This window comes from Vulpes vulpes, chromosome X (assembly GCF_048418805.1).
Source record: "Vulpes vulpes isolate BD-2025 chromosome X, VulVul3, whole genome shotgun sequence".
In the NCBI taxonomy this organism is placed as follows: Eukaryota; Metazoa; Chordata; class Mammalia; order Carnivora; family Canidae; genus Vulpes; species Vulpes vulpes.
This window is the reverse complement of record NC_132796.1, coordinates 73,885,577-73,912,299: the sequence shown is the minus strand read 5'-3', so window position 1 is coordinate 73,912,299 and position 26,723 is coordinate 73,885,577. Positions and strand designations below refer to the sequence as shown.

The 26,723-nt window shown below is 43.0% G+C and overlaps 1 protein-coding gene across 4 annotated transcripts in view; it reads left to right on the top strand.

Annotated features, from left to right (window-relative positions):
• The window catches only part of LOC112911542 (glycine receptor subunit alpha-4), a 75,615-nt gene extending 55,331 nt beyond the window's left edge, over window positions 1–20,284 (top strand). For 3 of the 4 annotated variants that reach the window (XM_072743555.1, XM_072743554.1, XM_025988154.2), the window contains 8 exons: window positions 914–1,044; window positions 1,323–1,390; window positions 1,991–2,214; window positions 2,450–2,532; window positions 4,066–4,206; window positions 7,135–7,349; window positions 12,304–12,453; window positions 18,417–20,284. In XM_072743555.1, the coding sequence (XP_072599656.1) occupies window positions 936–1,044; window positions 1,323–1,390; window positions 1,991–2,214; window positions 2,450–2,532; window positions 4,066–4,206; window positions 7,135–7,349; window positions 12,304–12,453; window positions 18,417–18,704 (1,278 nt within the window). In that variant the 5' untranslated portion in view covers window positions 914–935 and the 3' untranslated portion in view covers window positions 18,705–20,284. The remainder of the gene's footprint in view (window positions 1–913; window positions 1,045–1,322; window positions 1,391–1,990; window positions 2,215–2,449; window positions 2,533–4,065; window positions 4,207–7,134; window positions 7,350–12,303; window positions 12,454–18,416) is intronic. The other variant, XM_072743553.1, reaches the window with a different exon arrangement.
• The last annotated feature ends 6,439 nt before the right edge of the window (window positions 20,285–26,723 follow it).

The following is a 26,723-nucleotide window of genomic DNA, read 5'->3' as shown; positions in this document are numbered from 1 at the left end:
TGGTGCCTTAGCTATTTTTATTATTTTATTGCTCCTAGTGCATATGATCTATATGGCATGGTATATAGATGCATTGTTAATCAGGGGCCCATTGGCTCAAAGAGCGCTGGACCCCGAAGGACAGCATTAACCCTGCCTCCCAGCCCCAGAGTGTGGCAACAGTAGTGGCAGTGGGGGAGCTAGCTCTAGTGACTAGCATAAAGATGATGGCAGGATGGAGCAGGAGGAGTGGACCCAGCCAGGAGTCTAGCCTGAGCTTAGCCCTGAGCCCTACCCTACCATTCAAGGCTGAGCTCCTGGTACCTAATCTGGCTATTGGCTGGTAAGCAGATAAGCATGTGGAAGGGGCTTTGCTGCTCTTAGAAGGAAACTTGTCAGGGAAAAAGGGGCCAGCCTCTAGGTTAGGCCAAAGCACACTGGCCTCTTCCTCAAAATCAAGCTGTTGGGGGGAAAAGATGGAATTTGACCTTCTCAGCATAACCATCCTATTGGAGTCTTTCTCATACTCCTAGAGCCCTGCTTCCTCATCTATTTTGTTGCCAAAGTGAGTTTACAAGCCTGCTGCTGCCCCAACCATGAACTAAGGTCTAGGCCAAAACATAGCTTCCTGCTAGAGCAAACACCAGAAGCCAAGCCTCCCTCTCTAGAAGCTGGATCCCTATTTGCTAGCAGTTCAGTATGAAGGCCAAGCAACTGAAACCAACTCTCAGAGATGCAAATTGTCCTTGAGTCCTTCCCATCTTTGGTTAAGCCAAAATATTACAGCAGCCACATGGAACCCAGAGTCCCATTTTCTCCTATCTTCCTGCCTGATGGGGAGACCAGCCAGAGGTGTGTGAGGACAGGAAATGAGAGGGTCTGTGATAAATGTAGAATACAATTGTCCTCAGACTTCCTTATCTCTCCTGTCTAGGGTGGCCTTGGCAAAAGAGGAAATGAAATCTGGGACCAAGGGACCCCAGCCCATGTCCCCCTCTGATTTCCTGGACAAGCTTATGGGGCGAACATCTGGATATGATGCTAGGATTCGACCCAATTTTAAAGGTAAGAAGCAGTCATCCTACAAAAACGCTTTCTTCTCCACTTCTTTTGAAAACACACTCCCATGCCAGGCCCTATTGGCTACCCCAAGGACAGGAGGCTGGACATACAGGGATAACACTTACAGTTCAGGAGCTTCCCTTCCCTATTGCTTATGGGCCTATATAGCTGGCACTGTCTTCTAGCAGTTCCCTGGCCTCAAGCTCAGGGAGGGAGTCCTGGAAACTGCTTGCGGCCTCTTGGAGTGCCCTGCTGATATGGCTGTGTTCTGCGACCCTTAGGCCCACCTGTGAATGTGACTTGCAACATCTTCATCAACAGTTTTGGCTCTGTCACCGAGACTACTATGGTAAGGAGTCTCCCTATTCCCTGTTTCCATTCTAGTGTGAATAGAAGAAACCCACCAGATATCAAGACTTTCCTCCCTCTACTGTCCTCTCCCTCCTTTGTGGTCATGAGATGTCTGAAGTTGGTCACTGGGAGATATCTTTCCCCAGCCTGGGGTTTCAGTGGCTAAAGGCAGACTAACCTAATGAACAGATGGTCAAGCATAGGAAGTGGCTTGGTACAGAGCACAGACTTTGGAATCAGACAACCCTGTGTTCAAATTCTGACTACCTAATAGTTGTGTAACAGGTTGTTTAAATCTCCCCTTGTTTCAGTTTCCTCATCTGTAAAATAGGGACCATAACAGTACCCTCCTCACAGTGTTGGTGTAATATTTAAATGAAATGATGCCTATAAAGAAAGCCTTAGCAAAGAACCCAGCTCATAGTAAGTGGTTAATAAATGTTTTCCCCCTTCCCATCTTTGCCATATCAGCAAATATGCCCAGTGCCTCTGAGATGCACTCCCAGCATTTCTTCTTCATGGTCCTCCTTCCCATGTAGGCTTGCTGGGCTCCTGGAATAGTATTGCCTTTGATGGGCCCATCTGTACACCCTCCCAGGACTATCGGGTGAATGTCTTCTTGCGGCAACAGTGGAATGATCCGCGCCTAGCCTACCAAGAATATCCTGATGACTCTTTGGACCTCGATCCCTCTATGCTGGATTCTATCTGGAAGCCAGACCTGTTCTTTGCCAATGAGAAAGGGGCCAACTTCCATGAGGTGACCACAGACAACAAGTTACTGCGCATCTTCAAGAATGGGAATGTGCTCTACAGCATCAGGTGCACCTAGTGAACAGCCAGGAGAGTTTGGGTCAAGGGGAAGCAGCCAGATAGAGGCTGAGGGGTGGGAAAAGAATCCCCTGTACCATACCAGGTCCCAGTAAGTTGATGTCATTTCTTTTTTTTTTTTTCTTTTTTTTTTTTAATTAATTTTTATTGGTGTTCAATTTACCAACATACAGAAAAACACCCAGTGCTCATCCCGATGTCATTTCTTTTTTACTGTCCCTGCCAGGCTGACCCTCATTTTATCCTGCCCAATGGACCTCAAGAACTTCCCCATGGACATCCAGACATGCAACATGCAGCTGGAGAGCTGTAAGTGTCTCTAGAGAGTCACAGAGCAAGGTCTGGAATATCGGGTAGTTAACCCCATCCCATGATGTTCCAAATGAGAAAAGGGCAACCCAGAATCAGGACTTATCCAAGCACACACAGTCAACTGTTGGCATAGATGAGACTAGGAGCCAGGTCTCACTAACACCCAACCCAATATGTTTTTCCATCCTCAGACTATTTACTGGTTTGGCTATTCTGTGGGCCTGGGGAATGGGACAGCACTAGCTTTACATACAAATGTGCTTGTGCTGGTTGTTAAGGGAGAGGCATTTGAAGGACACCTCCTCTGCCTAAAGATATCCCCTCTCACAGTGCCTGAGATAATTCTACCTTTACTCTCTGTGAGTTAAGACATTCAAAAATACCTATAAAAATGCCAGAGATGGCAGAGGGGGTACTCTTGAACTCTGGTTCCACATGAACACCGATAACTTTTGTAGAGAAGTGGGAGAAGACAGTTCTACGTACACAACAGTGCCCAGGGTAGCAAAGTCAGCAAAGGGCTACTCTGTGGCAGGGCTGCCAGCTTATGGGGGCTGCCCCAATTGCAGAGAAGTCAAAGGACAACAAGGCTGGACCATCACCTATGTGTACTCTTACCCCATCTCCTAGGTAAGGTGACACTGTGAAATCAATACACATCCACTTAATCCTCAGAGATTTGTCAGGCTGTTTCCAACATATAATAATAGTGATGGGTAGAATGTGTCCTATGTTGTCAGCTCTTTCGAGTGCATAAGCCACTTTCACATTCAGGTTCTTATGGCTGCCTCAAAAAAACTCTGAAAAGTAGGTGGAGCATTTTTCGGAAGGAAGAATGAGTTGCCCCGAGTCACATAGCTACTTTGAGTCAAGGCCCTACACTGGACATCTGTGAGCCTCAGTGTTTCTTCTCCCATTTCTACTTGACATGTGTGAATATGGTCATAAAATGGTAGGAGCTTTGACAAACTGCTAGCTATCTGTGAGCAACTTGGCATGTTCAGATGTTAACTCTCAATCTGCCCCGGTTCAGAGCCCTGGCTAGGAGTCTGTGGTGTGCACATTGTCCCATGCATGACTGGTAGGGTATAAATAGCTCTTTCCTCCCTGGGGTGAGGTTGCAGAAGCCCTGGCTCTGAGGCTGGCTCAGCTCAAGACATGTGGCCAGTACACATGCTTACTCCCCTGGATTTGAGATATGGCAGGAGGTTCCCAGCTGGGTTCCTTGACATCATTCCAACCCTTTCAACCTGTTTTCCTAGGTCTGCCAGAATAATTTCTCTCTGTGCCTTTTTAAAGCTTGAGAACTAGGTAGAAGAGGAGTCTGGAGTCTTTCTGATTTACCTACTTAGGATGGGTCCACTTGACCAAGTACCCTCTTCAGAAAGATTTTCCCTTCCAAGATGGGCATGAAGTTCCTAAAACCTAGGCCTTACCTCCTCATCTGTTCTTTTCTGCTAGTTCTAACCCTTTCCCTACCCCCACCCAGCACCACATTCTGCAGCCCTCTGCCATCTCTGTCACTTTTAGTTGGCTACACCATGAATGACCTCGTGTTTGAGTGGCTGGAAGATGCTCCCGCTGTCCAAGTGGCTGAGGGGCTGACTCTGCCCCAGTTTATCTTGCGAGATGAGAAGGACCTAGGCTACTGTACCAAGCACTACAACACAGGTAAAAACCAGGATCTTTACTGACTGTGAGCCACAGAAGGACCTCCAGATGGTAGGGAAGGGGGCAAGACAGCCAGCTTTTATTGAAAGTGCCAGATGTGCTAAGTGCTTTATATGCCTTATCTCATTATGGTAGGAATTATCAGCCCTATTTTAAATCAATTGCCCAAGTCACACACCTCGAAAAGGGGTGACTTAGAATTCAAATCCAGATCTAATTCCAAAGGCTGTATTTTAGTCCCTTTCACATGCTGCAGAGGAAATGGGCCTGTCCCAATAAGTGGCAGGAGTGTCTCACCTGTCCTGGGCCCAGCCTGTGGAAGGTAGGGAATCTACATCTGGGAGTAGCCAATGGCTGAGCTAAATCACGAAGCATTAGACTTTAGGGCACTGGCAGGTTTACTATCCACATCTCAAACCGCAACCACCATTGCCCAATTCTTGAACTGGCTGTTTTCCCAGGTGTGAAATGTGGGCCAGGAAGTGGAGAAAGGTTGCTTTTCCAGCCTAAACATCTGCTCCCTGTAGCTTCCTGAAGAGCTACTTGTTCCTCAGTTCCCCTGGCAACTTGGAAAAAAAGTGCTATGACCCTGAGATAGAAGCCAGAGGCTCAAGAGGGGAGATCCTGGATACCTACTTCCTATGGCATGCTGACATGCTTTGGGTGCCACCCTGTCAATATGTGTGTTTGTGTATATAGTGTGTGCAAAGTAGGGAGAGGAACAGGCCATGAAATTAGAAATGCTGGTGGGAGTGGAAATTGGTAGAACCTTTATTGGGGAGAAAAATGGCAATTTGTATATACGTCAGTGGTGTTCAAACTCTGCTGTGCATTACATTTTCCTGGGGACCCTGTTAAAATGTTGATTCCTGGGCTCTGTCTCTCAGAGATTCTGATTATATGCACTTGGAGTGATGCCCAGAAATCTGCATTTGAACAAGCATCCTTAGGATTCTGATGCAGATGGTCCAGGGGGGCATACTTTGAAAAACTGTAAAAGCTAAAAATTTTTCCCCTACATGTTGATCTAGGAATGTTCATCCAGGAATCCCACTTCTTAGAACTTATTATAAGGAAGTATTCCAAAATACTGGATCACAGCTTATACTAGCAAAAACTTGGCACTGTTCTAAATATCCACTAACAGGACGGAGGTTAAATAAATGACACAGTGTGCTTGGTGGAATATTATCCAGATGTTAAAAAGGATGCTTGCAAAATGCTTATATCAACATGGAAAGTACAGGTGGAAAAGGCTAAGATTGACACTTGTATACACAGAATCATTATATTGTGGTAAAAGAAAAAAAAAACAAAAATATGTGTTTAAAATCCTGGGAGGAAATAGCACTAAATGTTGCTAACGTTGTGATACAATGGATAAAACCAAGAACTTTGGAATTAGATAAAGCTGAATTTGAAATTATAGCTCCGCTATCTATAAGTTGGGTACCCTTGAGAAACATAACTTAATCTCTTTGAGCCTCAGTATCCTTATATGTAAAATGGGAAATAATGATTTCACCTGCTCCAAATAGTTGCTATGGAATTTCAATAAGATAAACTATATAAAGTCAGGGCACTTAGTAGGGCTTGATAAATGTGAGCTTATAAATATCATTGAGCTTATAAACATTATTTTTTCTCTAATTCTCACTTTTTTCTTATACTAAATAAGTTTTAATTTTGTAATTAAAATAAAACCACCATAGGGTAACTGTGTGACAGGCATTAAGGATGGCACACGATAAGATGAGCACTGGGTGTTATACTTTATGTTGGCAAGTTGAATTTAAATAAAATTTAAAAGATAAATAAAATAAAACCACCACTACCAAAAATAGGTAGATAGATAGATGATAGCTAGGTAAAATGAGGGAAGGAAGAAAGGAAGGAAAGAAAATATGGATACCTAGCAAAGATATGTCATAACAAGAAGCCTGGAGTGAGGTGGACTCAGGGAAGAGTAGGAGATCACAGCATCACACAATATGTAAAAGCCATAATCAACCATTGATGAAATTGCTAACCTTGAGGAATCAGATCTGATAAGAGTAAGCCTAGCCCAGAATAAAATAGCAATATACACATTCTCTGCTTTTGGCTTTGGTTATCCTATACCCCTGCCATGGGGAGAAGCTCTGAGCTAGGTTTTCTTAGCCTCAGGGCATAGAATCTAGGTAAAATGCAGAGCACTGGTACATGTGCTTTGGACCAATGCACTTTTTGGTCGTGGAATAGAATGCTGCTGCCTCACATTCTCTGGGCACCCTCTGCCCACTGTTGAGATCTGGTCTCTGTTGGACACTCCAGATATTTCCTATCCAGCTTTTATCACTTGCTTGAGACACAGGCCGTGTTTATTTCAGTGAATCATTGTTGCTAGAGCTTCTGGGGTAGCAGCAAGCTCAAGCAAGGCTGCTGAGATTTAGGCAGAGTCTAAATTCATTGCTTTATTAATAATGATGATAGTATCAACTACCTAAATGTTCAACATCCCAGATACATTATTTAATTCCTACAATGATGGAGTTGATATTGTTGTTGTTCTGTTTTACAGACAAGGAAACTGAAGCTCTTATATCCTGGGTGTTTTGTCTGTCACACAGCTAGTGAGTGGAAGGTTTCAGGATTCAAACCCAGGCAGTCTGGCTCTGGAGCCCTTCTGTTCTTAATCCTCTTGCTGTGTGGTCAAGTGGAAGGCACTCTGCTGGAAACTAGTGTTTAAAGCAAGAGGTCAAGTCTGAGAGCTTCCTCAGAACGTACATCTGGTGCTCCCTGGGGCCATTTTGAAAGGCCCTTTTTTTGCCCAGTTGAGGTACCCAGAGGCTAGCCCACAGAGATAGGGATGCCCTAGTCAGTCCTGCCCCTCGTGCTCAGCTCCAGGCTGGGGACCTGAGGCCTGATATCTCACCTCTTTCCTTGCAGGGAAATTCACCTGCATCGAGGTAAAGTTTCACCTGGAACGGCAGATGGGCTACTATCTGATTCAGATGTACATCCCCAGCCTACTCATTGTCATCCTGTCCTGGGTCTCCTTCTGGATCAACATGGATGCTGCCCCTGCCCGTGTGGGCCTAGGCATCACTACTGTGCTCACCATGACAACTCAGAGCTCTGGCTCTCGGGCCTCTTTGCCTAAGGTGAAGAGACATGCAAGAACTTGCTTGCTATAGAGCTTCCCATTTCCCATTCATCCTCTGTTCTCTTCTGCTATTTGCCTTAGATTTAAGGTAGAGGAGAGCCACTGAGCAAGAGAAGGTGGCCAGAGTTTTCTCTTCCCGTACAGTATACTGCTAATGATATTGCTAAAGATGTGGAAGCTGGGGTTGTGGGTACTATCTGGCTAGGGAATGACTGGAGACAGTGCCTGACTTACTTTGACTTTCATCAGGAAATGCTAGCATGTCCAAATCAAAAGACTCTTAGCAAGTAGAAAGTCCCATTCTCTCATGGTACTGATGAGGTGAATACAGCCCAAAGAAATAGAATGACCTTCTCAAGGGCATGACCCATAGGAAACAAAAAATATATATAAGGATTTTATTTTATTTTATTTTATTTTATTTTATTTTATTTTATTTAAGAGTTTATTTTTGCAAGAGAAAGAGAATGAGCACAAGCCAGGGGAAGGGGTAGAAGAAGAAGCAGAGTCCCTGATGCAGGACTTGATCACAAGACTCTGCAATCATGACCTAAACCAAAAGCAGATGCTTAACTGACTGAGCCACCCAGGCACCCCAAAATATAAGGATTTTATTTTTTTAAAGATCGTTTATTCATGAGAGACACACAGAGAGAGGCAGAGACATAGACAGAGGGAGAAGCAGGCTCCAACACAGGGAGCCTGATGTGGGACTTCATCCTGGGACTCTGAGATCATGCCCTGAGCCAAAGGTAGACACTCAACCACTGAGCCACTCAGCGGGACTTATAAAGGCCCAAATATAAGGATTTTAAACCAACATCTGTCTCTTATTATGTCAGAAGCTGGACACTATTATGCTCTCTAGATATCTAGAGATAATGTCCATTCTTTTGGAGTGAGGAAATGGCAGTTAAAGTCAATGGATTCTACATGTCTGTGGCCTGGCGATGCTTTGATTACACAGAGAGATTTGTGCTTATGAGACTGGGCCCAGATTCTCCCTGCCTTGTGTCTTCATGTAGTGAATTTAGAGGCCGCCTCAATGTCCTTACAGTCAGCAAGGCTCTGAAAAATTAGGAGTAAGCTGATTCACTCATTTAATAAATATTTATTGAGCATATACTATGTACCAGACACTGTTCTAGGCCATGGAGAAATAATGGGAAGCAAATGCAACATAGTTACTTGTGGATCTTACTGTGAACATATGCCCTCTCATTTTGATTTGATGGGAACTAGGCCCTGTGATCTCCCATCTCCCAGTGTTTATTCCTAAGAAGATATTTGCAGGGGACTTAAACAGGAGGTAATCGGGCATCCATGATGAATTTACAAATTTGCCATGCTGGTGATGTAGTGGTTAAGAGTAGGAGATAGGAGTCAGGCAGATTTTGGTTTAAGTCCCAGCCTCATCATTTACTGATGGCAATCTTAGGTAATTCCTTAACCTTTCAGTCTCTTTACCTGTGACATGGGAATAAGAATATTATATCTTCCATAGGGTTATTGCAAGAAATAAGATAATGTATTAACATAGACAATTATAATTGTTAGGTATCTGGGTGAAAAGAATGGAACGGTGGACCTCGGGCTAAAACAGCCAGTGATGTTCCCAATTGTTTTTGAGTTGCTAGAAACCTTTTGAGGTAATCCAAAGGCCTTTAGTGATAAACGATGACAAAACTCTGATTAGAATCAGGTATCTCAGGGGAAGTTGTCAGAAAGTATTTCCTATAAATGTGTTTCCTAAATGGACAGGGGTATTGGAGAGGCTGTGTAAGACAAATGGAGCAAAGGACCAGGGGGGCTGTGATGGCCATGTTGTGTAAGTAGCCTTGTAGGAAGACCAGAGGCAGGAAAGTAGTTCAGACCTTAGAAACCTGCCCTAGTTTATTGCAGCTATCACACAAGGATATTCTTCTCTAACCCAGGGAGGTTGCAATTAGTGCCTTATTCTTGCCAAGAGAACTTCCTTTTCCAATCCCCTCCTGTGAGCAAGTACAATCTGTCTGCTCCTAGGAATCACTTAGTGTCCTGATTTGGAAAAAAATGGACTTTGTTGGAGGGTTGTTTGTTTGCAATATTTGATGTCTTCTCATCAGATTTTGATGACTTTTTTGTGGCCTCACTGGCTAGTAAGCAAAATATGTAGGCATTTACCCCAAACTAGACTCATTGGCCAGCCCACAAAGCAATGGACTGAGAAAGCTCCCTTGAGTTTGTGCAATGTTAGATTTAGTGGGAGCCCTAAGGAAAGAGATGGGACAAATTCAGGGGCTTCTAAAAGGCACATCAATTTCACTCCCAATACAACTCTAGTGTCCAGGATGAGAGAAGCAGAAGCTCACTTGTAATGGAACTCAGCAGGGATGGTCATTCCTCATGCTCCCGGGTAAACCACTCCTTCCTTGCCTTTATGGGGGCTCCCAAAGGTATTGATGACTGTCTCTTTGGCAGCTCTTAGTCTACACAACTCTGGGTAGCTCAAAACAGGATGGAAGGGCTCAATGGAAGTTTCTGCCAGAGACTGACATATTAGACCTAAAGTTGCAGCAGGGAGGAGGGACACAATTTTCCTGAGAACCTATGCCCTAAATGGCCCACTGCTTCAGGGGCAGGTCATAGTGAGGAGGGCCAAAAGAGCAAACAGAAGCCCACAGAGACAAATACATTGCTAAAGCATCCACTCATCCATCCATCCATTCAAAAAATATTTGCTATGTGCCAGCCACTCAACTAGGCCTAGGGATAGAAGAGTGAACACAGTAGAAACCGTCCCTGCCATCAAACAGCTCACAATCTAGTTAGGGAAATGGCCAAGTGTATTTGATGGATGCTAAGAAGGTGTAGGTAACTTGGGCAACCAACATATAGCAAGGGCAACCAGTCCATACTGGTATGATTAGGGAAGGCTTCCCACAGGATGTGGTATCTAAAGTGAACATTTAAAAGTTATCAAGTTAAAAGAGACACACAGAGAGATTGTTTCCTTGGGAAACTACGGAAATAATTTGTCATGGCAGCATCATAGACTGCAAGAGGCAAGATGAGGCTGAAGAAGTAGGCAGGGGCTAGAGGTCATGCTAAGGGGAGCACAGACTATATCCTAAAAATAATGGAGAGCCATGAAGGGTTGTAAACAGAGGAATGATATAATCAGATTTACATTTTGAAAACAAAACTCTGACTCCTGTCTGGAGAACAGATTGGAGGTGGCAAACATGGATGCAGGGAGACCATTTGGGAAAGTGTTTGAGTCATTCAAATGAGCTAGGATAGTGAGTGGACAGATTCCACAGGTATTTAAGGTGCATTATTGACTCATTATTAATAAGATTTTATTCTTGCAGCTCAAGGTGTCCTTTTCTTTTGATGGTCCAAAGCCTTTATGGACCTCCCTTGTCATTACCTCATTATAGATTTTCATAGCACTTACTCGAAATCCCTGGGGACACGTGGGACTGGGAGATGGTGAATGAAATAGGATGCCCTCTTAATAGGTGGCAAAGTGGAAACACTAAGGGATACTTAATCAGGGATTCCTAGAAACCCACCACTACCACCTAACTGGAATTGCCTTAAAAGAGATAGATAGGGCAGGTTTTCTCAACCTTAGCACTATTGCCATTTTAGACCTTATAATTGTTGTGTGTATATATGTATATATGTGTGTAGGGGGAATTCCTGTACATTGTAGGATGTTTAGCAGCGGATCTGCCCTCTATCCACTAGATGCCAGTAATAACCCTTGCCAAAATTGTGCAACCAAAAAATGTTTCTAAAAATTGCCAAATGCCACTTAGGTGAGGAGGTGGGGTGGAAGGGGGCATCACAGGTTAAGAACCACTAAGGTGGAAGGGTTATCCAGTGAGACCTGCTCCTTACCTGGAAACTGTAGTACCCTCACTGTCCAACAAAACTGGTGAAAGAGGTTGTCTGTCATGAATCCTACTCCTACTGGGGAGCCCTATGAGGTGGGCTCAGCAGCTCAAAACTATTTAAGGAATCCATCTGGCTGAGGTGGTGATAGGACTTCATAAACCTAAGTTCTATACTCCTCCCAGCCCCATCCAGCCAAAACCCCACTCTAGGAGAGGTAAGTGTTCAATCTTTATGAAGGAAATGGGAGGGAAAAGTACTTAAAGGCTTCCAAGTCAAGTAGTGGGAGAGCCCTAAGAACTGGATAGGTAGAGGCCAACAGGGCCTTGAAAATTAAAGAAGTGTCCATAGCCAGGGGTTGGATTGTACTTCCTTGGGCCACTGAGTTCAATTCTTCAGCAAGGCCTCTCATAAAGATCAACAAGAAAAACCATAGCCAAGAGAATTATGGAGGTGGAGGAAAAGGAAGGAATTCCTAGCTGGATATTGAGACTGCAGCCTAGATGAATGGTAGTGCCACAGAATTGAAAGTCCAGAACCTCCAAATCCTACTGCCACATTCTTACTGGGTAATCTTGGTTATGACTTTTCTTCTTTAGGTTTCAAGTGTCCTCACATGTTTCATGTGGGAATAACAAACCCTACCCAGTTTCCATCAGAGCTGTGAGGACCCTAGGAGATAACAGAGGGCAAACAAATACATTGTTCATGTTCATTACTGTTTATTGAAGAAGAAAATTAGAAGAAAATAAGAATGAAAAGAATAATAAGCAGAATCAGGAACAGAAGTATGAAAAGAATAAAGAAAGAAAGGAAAAGAAGTATAGGGAAGAAAGGCAGATGGGAGTGGAGGGTGGAGAGTACAGAGAAGTGAATGATGATGGGTAGCCCTATCTCCTTGATATGGGCCTTCAGGCAATGGAACATATTGTGAAAATGTTCTTTAACAACCAGAAGAAATTCAGGATAAAACTGAAAAATAGCAGGCAGTTGATATGGGCTGGCAAACCACTGGATAGGCCATGGAAGGACTCCAAAAAGGTTGATTGTTCTGTTGGTGGATGTTGCAGGTGTCCTATGTGAAGGCAATTGACATCTGGATGGCTGTGTGTTTGCTCTTCGTGTTCTCTGCCCTCCTGGAGTACGCTGCTGTCAATTTTGTCTCTTGTCAGCATAAGGAATTCATACGACTTCGAAGAAGGCAGAGACGCCAACGCATGGTAATTATAACTAGGGAGGGGCCCAGTTCCTTTCTCCTTTGGACTCCTTCCTCCCTACTACTCCTCCCATAAACCAAGACTCCATATAGGGCTACAAGGACTAAACAATGATTGTCTAGGATTGTCTAGGATTGCCTAGTCCAGGCAATCAGGAACCCTGGATTCTAGTCCTAAACTGATCACAGATAGGCTAAGTACTTTACCCTCTTTGATCCCATTTCTTTATATGTCCAATGGGACATTAATCCCTGTAGAGCAGTCTAGTAGAGTGATTAAGATCATGGACACACAGGGCCCTGGCTGGCTCAGTCAGAAGTGTATGTGACTCTTGATCTTGGGGTCATGAGGTTGAGCACCATGTTTGCTATAGAGATCACTTAAAAATAAATAAATAAATTTTAAAAGAGAGAACATGGGCACAGTGCCTGATACATAGTAACCACTGAAAAAAAAGGTTCGCTCATATTAGAATAATATCAATTTAGTTAATATGAGATTATTTTGAGAATTAGTAATGGCTGCTCCTGGCTCTCCCCTCACCCAGGAGGAATATAACCCAGATTGCCATATTTTGATTGGTGGTTAAGAATTCAAGAGTCAGGCCTTTCTAGGGGACCATTATAAAAGGGTTCCTATAGCTAAGCTGGAATTGAAAAAAAAAAAAAACACTACTTGCCTTTTCTGGCTGTTGGATTTCTTCACCTTGCTCTTCAATGGGTGCATCAGAGTTGTTGGATGTATCAGAGTTGTTGGGTGTAAGCTGTTGTTCTCCCTCACTCTTGTTTGTTAACCCCATTTCTTCTATAGTAGAATGATCACCTGGGGGAAATAGAGAGCTTGCGGCCCTGCACAACAGGTCATTTGCCCCTCCCCATTACCCAGACAATGGGTGATAGATACATGGTCATGACAACAGGGGTGCTTAGGCTACTCTCAAAGAAGCAAGTGCCTAATTATGAGCAAAGTCAAAAGCCTTTGCTGAGCCACATACTGGCCCCTTAATCATCAGACACAGTTCTGGTCTACCTTGAGCTCTGACTCCTTGTTTTCTGCCCAATCTGGAGGCTCTAAAGCCAGAGGAGACACACTATGACCTCTGAGGGGAGAGAAAATGATGATCTGACCCCAGTGGCTCCAGCCTACCTAGCACTAAGTCTTTTCTCTCTTTGTAATAACTATCCCACACCCCCGCTGCTCCTGGGGTGCCCCAACTATATGTCCACACTAAAAATATATTTAAAACTACCTCCAGGATCTCATATCCCTGGGAAGATCCCTTTCTGCTAAGAGCAGGGCTCCTGCCTTATCTATTGGTTTGTCGGAATGTATCAGTTCTTGCCTGAACTTTAGTCAGGCTCTGGGAAACACGCCCTCTAGTGGATTGATCCACAACTGCATCTCTTTGAGTAGGATTCCTTCAAGAGACTTAAAGCCTTTCCTATCCCGTACTGAGGGTTAGAAAAAATATACACACTTGGCAGAAGGGAAAGAAAAGGAAATGCTCCCTTGGGGACCTGAGTGGCTCAGTGGTTGAGCATCTGCCTTTGCCTCAGGTCACGGTCCTGGGGTCCTGGGATTGAGTCCCACATCAGGCTCTGCAGGGAGCCTGCTTCTCCCTCTGTCTATGTCTCTGCCTCTCTCTCTGTGTCTCTCATGAATAAATGGATAAAATCTTTTTTTAAAAAAAGAAAGAAAATGCTCCCTTTTCTAAGCAAACTCTCCACCTCACCCCCTTTAGCTGTGTTAAATCTGCCCGCAAGTACCAAAATCTTTTTTTTGTAGGGACTTTGATCTTGATGCCTTCTGAATTCCTACCTTGCAAAAGTATTAAGAGCAGGCTGCCAACCAGTTCCAGTGTCCTTTTGCTAACTAAATGGCCTGTGTGGATGTTTCAGCAACAGAAGACTGCTGTGGTTACTGTAGAGCTATTCCAGGTTGACACTAGTCCCGTCCGCTTCCCTGCACCTCTCCAGCCCCCAACTGCACAGCCCATCTCCTCCTGGTCATATATAAGTTGATCCTGATTTCATAATGGAGTCTGTCATAACCAGTGCTCAATTATTACAACGTTGTAGCAGCAGCCTAGGCCCTGCTTAGGCTCCTGGATCCTGCCAGAAAGTGGGTTGGGCTTAATATTAATGTAAATAAAACCTGAAAATCAAAACCTGTGCCTAAATTAGCCCATGTCCCTTTTTGAGTTCCATAAAGCCATTTCTATCCCAGCAAAACCGGAGCAAGAATCCTGGAGGTCACTGAGCAAGCTGAAAAAGTTGATGCGGTTTATATATTTCCAGAACCTCTCTCTGCGCCCTGCCATTGCAGGTAGAGAAGCAAAGGCCTTTGGTCTAAGAGGAGCACTCTTAGGGAAGGGGAGAGCATCCATGATTTTCCAGGAGCCCTTAGTCAGGAGCAAGTTAGGAGTATTTTAGGAGCCAGCCAGCTCCTGGTTTAATCATGCTCTTCTCTAATCTCTCCTCAACCACCCATCTCTACTGCATGGTGGTTTCCTTCCATGTCACTGTCTAAAGTAGTTTAATTTCTTTTCCATATATTTCTACTTTGTCTTCCAAGCTAGGCTTATACTTCACAGAGAAGAGCCTTTCTTTTTTATAACCTCAACAGGACCTAGTACCAGGCTCTGGACACAGCAATCACATTGCCCATTCCACCAACATTTGCAGGCTGATTGGAGAGGGCTCTTTTTCAAGCTATACAGAGAGGAAGCCTTGCCATTATCCACAAATAACTTGAGAAATTGAAGAAATTTCAAAATACTGCCAAGTCCTCTCAGGGGTTTGGTCCTAGAACCCTACTTGCCTCTCTCCATCTCCCAGCACCCCCATTCTTCAGTCTCTTCTTTTTATTCACTCAATTATATCACTGAATACCTATCACTTTTTTCCCATCTACACACCTTACCTCCCACACTGTGTATTCCTTCCCCAATTTGGTTTTGGAATATCTTTACTGTCTAGTTCCCCAGCCCTCCTCCCCTATAGATAGCTGCAACAAAAATATTCTATTTCAACAGCCATGGAAGCCACAAAGTGATGTTTAAGTTTCCATTATCTCTCCCAACACACACACACACACACACACACACACTCCTCATAATTTAGTTTAAATAGATAATATTCATATTTGGGACCCCCACCCTTGGATTTTAGGCCACTTGTCTTTGCTCCCCCAACTGCAAGTGGTACAATATGTTAAAATCAAAAAGAGCTAAGGGCGGCTTACTCTAGTAGTCATATTTTTTTTATCCCATGTGAGATGACTTTTTTTTCAGCCTGGGAAATATATCCAAATAATTCTCTTTAGATTTACTATGATTGGAGAAAAGAAAAGGTAATTAAATCTATAGAAACAGAAACAGCTGTTGGATTCAACTTTCTCTTTCAGAACCTTTTGCAAACAAATATATTCTACCCTTTATCCTCTAGTTTAGGGGCTGAGGAGAACAGAATGAGTAGTAGAAAACTGGGGGTGTGAGGGATCCTGAAATGGAAAACAAAAGAGCAAATAATTTTATTTACTCTCTCATTTTTCAATTACTTGGAAGATGTTTTGTTTACCTCTGGTTCTTCATTTCTAACATGGGTCCAGCATACACTATGCAGGACAAGCGTGAAAATGAACTAGAAAATACAGGTTAGGTGAGCCAAGGCCTTTGGTGACAGGTTATGGAGGTAACTTTGAGCAGAAAGCTAAAGCTGCCCCACTATAACTCAGGGTCAAAGCACAGCCACAGAAGTGAATTGCCTCTGGCTTATACACCTATAACTCTCTCCACAGAGACTGCAAAATTAAAAATTGAGTAGCAAAGCTCTCTGGTTGGCTGATTTAGAGAGATTCTCTCCTATGCCAAAAGTGCCACTTTTTCTAGACCCTGACGGGCATCAGGCCATTGTGCAGGGGTGGGGCAAGGAGTGATCATTTTTCCTGCCAAGCACTTTGTAACTGAGTAAGACTCTCTTCTGAGTAGACTCTTCAGTTTGAGACCCTGAAAGGATGCTGGCTTCATGAGAACAAAGCTATTTCCTGTCCTATATTCTGAAGCATGTGGCTCATCTGACCATTCATTCATTCAACTGATATCTACTGGGTGCCTACTAGATGCCAGGCACTGTGCTGGGGACATGGCAGTAAATAAGACCAATGCCCTTTCCGAGGTTTGTCCTATGAGCCCACAGGAAGCAGAGAAATATGGGATCTGTTAGTGAATCTGTGGCCTGAGGTTGCCTGCCCCTGATGCCCAGTGACAGGCTCAACTTTCTAGTGATGTAATAATCAAGGGCTACTGGGACCCACCACACCAATATCTCACCTACAAAGTCACTTTCAATGTGTTACCAAGTTGTAGAGATCCCATTATAAAGACCCTATGATGTCTTACTAACTGCACAATGTGTGTAAACCTACTTCATCCACATTTTATGTGTATTGATGGTATATCTATTCAATAAACATGTACACTATTCTGTTTTAGCCCTGAATGTCCTGAGTCTCAGGAAGACCTCAGTCCTGGGTAAATCAAGAAGGTAGTTGGTATCATCCCACAAGGGGACATTTCACTTCAGGTGATTTCTTAGATAGCAGAAGCTTTTACTCCTGTGAATATCAACACTTTCAAAAATTGTAACCATCTTTGAATACAGTATTTTTAGGTTCTGGTATATATTTACCTGTCTTCTGTCTAATTTCCAGGCTGCAAACCATCACTTCTGATGGCAATGTGTGCTTTAGAAGTAGACAAAATTAGGCATGTATGGGTTGTATATACACTAAGAGTAAATAGGTTCTGAATGGGGGCCTAAAGGGTTCTCATATGAGTAAAGCTCTCTCTCTCTCTCTATTGATGACTTAGGGGCTTTGGTCCTTTTTTTCCCTCTTTATTTCTTTCTATGTCTCCCTCTCATTCTCCCTCTATTTCTATTTCTAGCTCTCTCTTTCTGTCCTTACTTCCTGGCTCTTCAGCTGTTACAGCTACTTATGGTTCTCAGCTGACTATTGGATAAATGAACGTTGTGTAGTCTGCTACATTTCTTTTTTTATAGTTTTTTTTTAATTTTTAAAAATTTATTTATGATAGTCACACACACACAGAGGCAGAGACACAGGCAGAGGGAGAAGCAGGCTCCATGCACCGGGAGCCCGACGTGGGATTCGATCCCGGGTCTCCAGGATCGCGCCCTGGGCCAAAGGCAGGCGCTAAACCACTGCGCCACCCATGGATCCCGCTGCTACATTTCTTAATGCTGATATAAAATTTACTTCCCCAGTGGGAACATGTTCATCATAATGCATATATTGTAAATAAATGGAATGTGCCCTGGATAATAAATGTTATCCTAGATGTACTGACCCTTTGTCAAAATCTGCTGATTTGCAGAGAAGCACATATATTTATAATAATCAATTTTACCCTAATTTGGATGACCCACTAGGTTATTTAAAGCTTTTGTAATTTTCAGCTTTGAATTGAGATAAACAATTTTTAAAGGTACTATATACAAGGATTATTAACTTTGCAGCTTTTGAAAGTCATTAAAGTCAAGTTCACCAAGTCTAAATATCTTAGCTATGCATTCTAAAGGTTTTATTGTTCTATTTATTCTGTTGATTACCAGTCAGAGATAACTTGACGTTGAGATATCCTTCTCACAGTGGGTTGGCACGTCACTGAGTTTTAAATGGCTCTAAATGATTCTATACATTTAAAAAAGGCAGCTTGGGGTTTGTCTGCAAATGGAATCATAATATATACCATATGTACTGTGCATAGCTGCTTAGCATACATCTATCTCATGAATAGTTTTGTGCCCATAAAAAAGCATGCAGTGGGCCTGTGTACCCAACCACCTGTCTGCATAGCATCACCTATGAGATATCTGTGTGTGGCCTGGTCTCTATTCCTCTGCCTTAGAGCTATAACCTCAAATTCTGTGTTTCATGTAATTCAGGAGGAAGATACCATCCGAGAGAATCGCTTCTATTTCCATGGCTATGGCCTGGGCCACTGCTTGCAGGCAAGGGATGGAGGCCTAATGGAAGGTTCTGGCATTTACACCCCCCAACCTCCAACCCCTCTTCTAAGAGAGAAAGAAACCATGCGGAAACTCTTGGACCAAGCCAAGCGGATTGACACCATCTCCCGGGCTGTCTTCCCTTTCACTTTCCTCATCTTCAACACCTTCTACTGGGTTGTCTATAAAGTGCTACCGTCAGAAGATATTCACCAGGCACTGTGAATAGGGTGAAGGCTAGAGAGTGCAGCTGTTGGCTTCCTGCTTCCTCCTGAGTGGGCCTTCTCCCTCCATTAGATTCCATCAGGGGCTTGGGCAATTCATTTCTGATCTCCCACTCAAAACCTCAATGGCCAATCTCAAAGCTATGTGGGTCTACACTGCATGATGCCAATGGTGGCTGTACTTAGAAAGATGGCTTCTCTGCTCTAATCTGGTTTTTCTCCTTGTTATCCCATTTCTCACAAGAGTAAGATTTGGCCATGTTCCTGGGGCAGGGATGATATTCTTCCCTTGCTGGAGCCTCTCTGTTTTCCAATTCTCCAATGGAGAATATTCAGACCATTGCTGCTATATTCTGGCATTTGTTATATTAACTTGTATGATTCTTTGCTCTGCCACCTCCCACCCAGACTGACCTTTACTCTGCCTTCTGTCCCTCCCACCACAGGCTCAAATAAGGAGTCTTTCCCATCCACAAGTGATGCCCTGTGTGACCCAGTTTTCCTTGACTGTGGGAGGAAAGCAAGGTGATAGGTTCCCTACCTCTCAGCAAGGTTGAAACAGTCATGAGCTACTCTGAGGTCATTTCTATATGACTCAACAGAGAGGTCTTCAATCTCACAGGATGTGCAACACTGTCAGAATTGGGGCAGGAATCTTGGACTCTCAAAAAAGCCACCATTCCAGATCCATCTGAGCTTCCAGTTCTCAGAAATATTTGTTTTATTCCCTAACTAGTATGGTGGCAAAGTGTGTTTGGCTTCTTGGGAGTGTAAAAAAAAAGAAACATGCTTACTCTTTAAGAAACGTACTCAACGATGCTAGACAACTTTCAAGAAAAGTGAGATTCAAGGTAGTAGGACCCAGTAGATGTAAAATATAGAAACTATTCTCAGAGAATCTTTTGTTGCCTGGGCTTTCATTTGCTTCCTCTTTTTCTCCAAAGTCTCTTTATTTCCCAGGACTCCTCATTTTCTGCTTGCTCCTTAATCTTCTTTCAGTGAGCAAATAATAGTGCCATCCAACCTTGCCTAGGATAAAGTAGGCTTCAAGCTTTCTGGAAAGAAACTAGGCATATAGAAGACCCCTATCCTGGACAAAACATTGGCTCTGCCAACCTCACGGTAGTAGTTGTAAAAGTTAAAGAGTTACAAGTTGTAGTTATTTCTTAACCCTTCTCTTATTCCCTTCTCATTCCACAGTGAAGAAGGGTAGCAGTCAGAGCTACCAGAAATGTCAGAATAGAGAAAGTGTGGAAGAGCCCATTTCAGGCCTAAAATACCACTGGGACATGGGGAAGCATGGGTCTGGTATTCTGAATCCTTTGAAGTGACATGAATATGAAGAATAAAAAGGGAATATTAAAGTACAGAGCTAACAGCTGGAAGACAGGTGATCAAATGACCTCTTAAATATCTTGTCTTTTTCTCTGGACCTAGAATAATTAACTATGTAAGTCCAATCTTTCTCCCTCCCTCTCCCTCCCTGTTTCCTTTCTCCGTACCCTTTCTTCCCTCCCTCAATTTGTCAAAATGGTGTTCCAAATTGAAAGTCAATAAATCTAATGACCAAAGTAAATCCTATACTCAAAGCGAGAGCTCATCTTTCTTTCCCCCTTTTTCCTATTGAGCTTGTCTGCTCTTTCCTGTTCCCTGAGATACTCCTCTTGTCTGTCTCTTGGCTTTGAGGAGAGCATTCTGAGCTGACCAGGGCGGCTGGACCAGAAGTTAATCTTACTGATGGTATTAATGATAACTCTGGTGCTAATGAGATTCAAAACTAAAGGACTGGCTTAAGGCAGGAGATTAAATTAAGAAGGCAGAGAGTCCCTGTTTTCCCATTTCTGTCCAGGTAGTGCCCATCAATGAGAGGCTACAAGCAATACCCCTTTGAAAGGAGCAGAGAGTATCTCTTTGATACTCTCCATGGCAGGGCTGGAGTGTCAGGCTGCTGCAGCCCGAAGGCGGGGGTAGCGGGGGTGGACTATGGAGATGAGCTTACTGCACAGAGCTCTACTTGTTAAAGATCTTGTCCAGATGGGCCAAACTGCACAAATCTGCCCTGTTGGAAGTCTCAAGAACAATGCCCTGGAGACAGCCACAGCACTGAGCAATAGAGCCTGCCCAACTGGGACTCAGATCAGGCATCAGCTGGTGCTGGGAGCCAAAGAAGCCAAAGTACCAACCAACATAATAGCCCAAAGGAGTCCACAAAGCTACTCAGAGGCAATGCCAGGTGGAAGGTACTGTCCCTCTCTATCAGAGCCCCCAAGTGGAGAAGGGAGATACATGGTGTCAGCAACAAGTGCAAGTGGCTTTCATTTTCCTCACCCCTTCCCACACATATACAGAGGAAGGAAGATGGGAAAATCGGGTCCCACTGGAAACATCTGACACCTAGCAATCCATTTAATCATGACATTCTTGAACTTGGGCTCTTTTCACCACAGTGAATTGGCAAGAGGTGATAGAAGAGACTCACCTGAAGGTCACTTCCTTTTACCCTCATAGTACTTACTGCTCCAGAGATCTGGAGGAACTACTGGATCCTACTTTCTGACTGAACCACATATGAAAGTGATTTTAAGTTTTAAAACAGTAGTTTTTTTCATTTTTTTTAAAAAGTAAGCTTCACACCCAACATGGGGCCTGAACTGATGACCCTGAGATCAAGAGTCATGCTCCACCAACTAAGCCAGCCAGGTGTCCCAAAACAGCATATTTTCTAAAGGAGAAAAAAACTACCTACATAAATAAAGTGCTTTGGTGTTTCATTAATTCATTGTTAATCTTTAATGTCAGTTAAATATTTTATACATATATTTTTCCAGAGAAAAGGCTTTATTCAGTTGTGGTGGCTATCTGCACCTCCATTTACCCTTCAGTTTGCCCTGCTCTTTGGAAAACCAGTGTTCTGTCTTCCTCTCTTCCCTCAATCCACTAACAGGGTCTCTTGCTCTCCCAGAATTCACAATCAAATCAAAAAGAGCTTTTCACATGGAAAAGAAGTAGTGAATACAATTTATTTCTTTTACTTTTTCCTATAAGCCTTTTCCACCACCTATCACCAAAGATCTGACACTCTTTTAATTGAAATATTGACTCTTGAAATTATATTCTCTTTTTACTGAGCCATGCAAATATCACAACTTTGTCCAGAACCTTATCTCCTGGGAATCTTTATATGTATCCCCACTTGCCTCTCTCTATTCTCAATTTACTATTATCAACATTGTTATTATTATTATTATTATTATTATTATTATTAATCTTATTTCTGGCTGTCAAAATCTTAAATTCAATCCACTGTGCTGATATTAAAGATCTTCTTAGGCTCCACTGCTGATGAAAGACAAATAAGCCAAGCATGCAAACTATCAAGGGATTAGGAACCCAGGTAGTATTATCACTTGCTGGATGGAAGAAATGTAGAATAAGCTCTCTGACGGCAGGGACTACATTTTACACAGCTTTTTAGTTCACACAGCTCCTGATATATAGCAATACTCAATATGTATATATAAATGAAAGCATGACTTCTCACATGGTTTGTTATAGGCTACATTTTTAAAAAGATTTTATTTATTTATTAATGAGACACAGAGAGAGAGAGAGAGAGAAAGAGAGAGAGAGAGAGAGAGAGAGAGAGGCAGAGACACAGGCAGAGGGAGAAGCAGGTTCCACGCAAGGAGCCGCACGTGGGACTGGATCCCAGGTCTCCAGGATCAGGCCCCAGGCCAAAGGCGGTGCTAAACCGCCGAGCCACCTCAGGAGCCTATAGGCTACATTTCTATTCATTCCCTTTCCATTAACCTATTGAATGCAGAAAAGTAGACCTGGAAGGGGACTTATCAAATCACATAGAGTTCACACAAACATGGGCACACACACACATACACACACACCCAAGCTGGTTTTTGGGTATAACGGAACCAAAGTCAAAAAAAATAAATAAAAATCTGGTAACTTGCACTGTTGAATAAAGAATGATAATGATCTGATTAAACTATTCCAAATATGAAGACTAGTATCAAGCTATATTTCAAAAACCAATCATCAGATGAAAACTGTCAATGACAAGTGAGTACAGAAGTGGGGATTTGGGCAGTACAATTATATGCCTCTCCCAATCCACATGCTGTTCCCACCAGAAAGCCAGTTATCCCTGAAGGGATAGCAATTAGGCTGTTCTTCCTAGCCCTACACTGCTTGCTCCATTATACGTGATATCTAGGATAACATTTACAACCTACAGACTTGGGCTAGTGGCATCAGAACAGCTTGTTAGTGAATCTCACGCCAAGAGGAAGAAGGATACCTGAACCAGGAGCTTTCTCATTCAGAGTATTCTCTGCATGGAGGGACAAAGTATGCCTGCTGAAAAAGTCACATGGAAACTCAGCTGTTGCCACTCTGCCTGAGTAGTTGTGTTGTTGTTGTTGTTTTTCCCAGTCTCTGCTTTCACCATGAGGCTTTCTATAAATGCCCAGGCTACATTATACTGTGTGATGTATTATTAAAAAGTACTTACTCTCATCATCAATTCCCTGGAATAAGGGCAATTCTTAGTACTACTTAAATTCAAGGAACATTTTTGCATCACAGAGCTGGATCTAGAAATATTCTCTGTTTAATAGCTTCCATTCATAACACCGTAGTGATTAAAAGCATGGTTTGGTACCAGACAGAGCCTGGGTTTGCATTACAGGTCCAGTTATCAGTAGATACGGGCTCTTGGGCAAGTGACTTCACCTCTCTCAGCCTCAGTTTCCTCCTCTAAAGGGTCATATGAAGGCTCTGAAAGATCCAGGACACAATAACTATGTGGCCTTGAACAAATCATTGAACTGATGATTTGTGATTCAATGTCCATGCCTGTTAAATGAAGGTGATAATAGTACCTACCTCATAGGGCTGTTGTGGGAATAAAAATGAGATAACTCAGGCAAAGTGCTTAACTCAATGCTTGGCACATAGTATAAGTGCTTAATAAAGATTAGGTATTACATGATCAGACCACATCATCACATTTTGTCTTTATACCTGTCAAATTCCTAGCATATGAACCAGATTGAAACTTCGGATTTCCATTTTGTGTGTCTCATTTTACTGAGTCCACACTCACAAAAAGGGCCAAGTTAAAATCACCTCTCTTTTATATTTTCAATCACTCCACTGTCACTGGGTTCTTCCTGCATACAACACGCTTACAAATTATGTATCATGACCAAATGCTTAACCTCTTTCTGAGCCTTAGCTTTTTCAGAGAGAGAGAAGAAGGAAGAGGAGGTGGAGTGGAAGGAGGAAGAACAAAGGGAGGAGAAAAGTAGGGATGAGAGGGGAAGAGAGGGCTGGGGAGGGAGGGAAGAGAAAGAGGGAAAATCTCTCCTATTTACAATGAAAAACAAGGGGGCACCTGGCTAGCTCAGTTGGTTAAGCATCCGATTCAAGATTTCAGCTTGGGTGCTGGTCTCAGGGTCATGGGTTTCAGCCCTGCATTGGGCTCCCCACTCAACAAGGAGTCTGCTTGAGATTCTCTCTCTCCCTCTCCCACTGGCCCTCCCCCTGCTCTTTCTCTCTAAAAATAAGATAAAATAATCTTTTTTAAAAAATAAAATAAAATGAAAAATAGGGGCACCTGGGTGGCTCAATCCATAAAGCATCTGACTTTTTTTCATTTATTTATTTTAGAGAGAGAGAGAGAAAGTAGAGGCCAGGGTGGGGAGGGGGGGGCGGGGTGGCAGCGGGGCAGAGGCAGAGAGAATCCCACTGAGCCTGACACAGAGCTCAATCTCACAACACTGAGATCACGACCTGAGCCAAAACCAAGAGTTGGAAGCTCAACTGATTATGTCCCCCAGGTGCCCCATGCATCCAACTCTTGACCTCAGGTCAGGTCTTGATCGCAGGATTGTGAATTGAAGCCCCATGCTGGGCTCCACATGGGGCATGGAGGCTACTTAAAAAAATATAAGGGCACTTGGCTGCCTCAGTCAGTGGAGCATCTGACTCTTGATCTCAGGGTTGTGGGTTTGAGCCCCACGTTGGGTATAGAGATTACTTAAAAATAAAATCATTTAAAAAATGAAAAACTTGGGTGCCTGGGTGGCTCAATCAGTTAAGTGTCTGCCTTCAGCTCAAGTCATGATCCCAGGGTCCTGGGATGGAGCCCCACATCTGACTTTCTGCTCAGTGGAGAGTCTGCTTCTCCCCCTCACTCTATGCACATGCTCTCTCTCTCAAATAAATAAATAAAATATTTTTAAAAGTGAAAACTAAAATCAAAACCACCTTCATTTGACCCTGAATTTCCCTATAACCATCGATCTATTCCTCCATTTCTATTCATCACCAAGTTTCTTAAAAGGGGTATCCTTATTAGATGTTTCCACATGCTCATGACTATCATTTACACTTTAACACACTGTAATTTATCCTCTACTTCCTTCCCTTAACTCCCTCCTAAAAGTACTTTTCCCATGTTCTTCACTCTGTCTCATTAATTGCTATATCAAGTCAATACTTTTCTGTCATAATCTTTCATGATTTCCCGTAAGGTATGTCAGAGTTCTCACAGCTTCTTTGAAATTCTTCTTCTGGCTTTCATTCTCCAGTTTCTTCTCTTCCTTCTCTGGTGACTGCTTCTTGCTGTTCCTTATTCTCCAGGATTTCAACTTTGGCTTTCACCTCTCCTTGTTGCCCACTTACCATGTGGCTGTTCTCAACTATTTCCATGGCTGTGATAACCTGTATGCAAATGATTCTTGAATTTCTGCCTTCAGTTCAGACTCTCCACCAATCTAGTCCTATTTTCCAATTCTCTGTTGAATCTTTCCACTGGATATCCCACAAATACCTCAAATTCACATGCCTACAGCCAAACAATTCAAAATCTCTTTCAAATTTCTTCCTTCACTCACTCTGCCAATCTTACCAGTCTTGATCAGTGGGACTTCCACCTACCCAGTCCCTAAGCCAGAAACCTGGAAGTTGTCCTTGACAATCCCTTCTTCCATAGCCCTCAGATAAAATCAATCACCAAGGCCTGTTGAGTCCAACTTTCAAATATTTTGAAGTCTGTCCCTCCTGTATTCTCCTTGACTTCATCTTGGTTCAGCTTTTGATTCCAGTATGACTTTGTATCTTTCACACTATTGTCAACTTGACCTTTCTAAAACACAAATTTATTTATTCCTTGCTTTGAATCCATCAATAGTTCCTACTATCTTCAGGAAAAAGTCCACATTCCTTAAATTGATGTCCAAGATATTTTCTGCTCTGGCCCCTGCCAGTTCCTCCAGCCTCTTCTCTCATCAATCCTCTTGCTCCCTAATGTCCCTAAATGTACCCTGCATTGGGCCATGCCGACTTACCCAAAGATCCCTGAACCCAATAATTCATTCTGTGTTATGTTCTGTGCCTTTACTGTTCCCTGGGCTTTTAAATGCCCTCCTATGACCTCTTCAACCTGAGCTCCTTACTCATATGTCAATACTAACCAGATAATCACATTCTCTGTGAAGCCATCTCAAACCCCTGTTACTCCAACATCCAGGCAAATTTGGGTTCTCCAATAACACTCTGTATATAGCTCTTTATTTATAGTAAGATTATATAGGGTTTTTTTTTGTCTGTTTCCCTCATATATGAGTTTGAGGTCAAGGATTATCATGTATTTATCTTACAACTTTCAGAAGTAATTCGTTTAACAGGTCAAGGCATGTTACAATAGTATTATTTGGATATTAGTATATAAGAAGACCTTGTTTTTTGAAAATAGTCCAATATGAAGGGCAGTCATGACAAAGAAATTGAGCAATTGGGTATGTTTCTGACTCTATGCTTGCCTTCAAATTATCAACCCACAGAAGTCCTGAATCTTTATTGACCTCCCTCCCCTTTCACTTACTGACAATGCTTTGTTGACTGATCAGCCTTCAATTGCAGTTTTATCAGTCCTCAATATAGCACTAATCCCTAACTACTTCAGGCAGTGAGAATCATTGTTATAAAGACAGCCTTG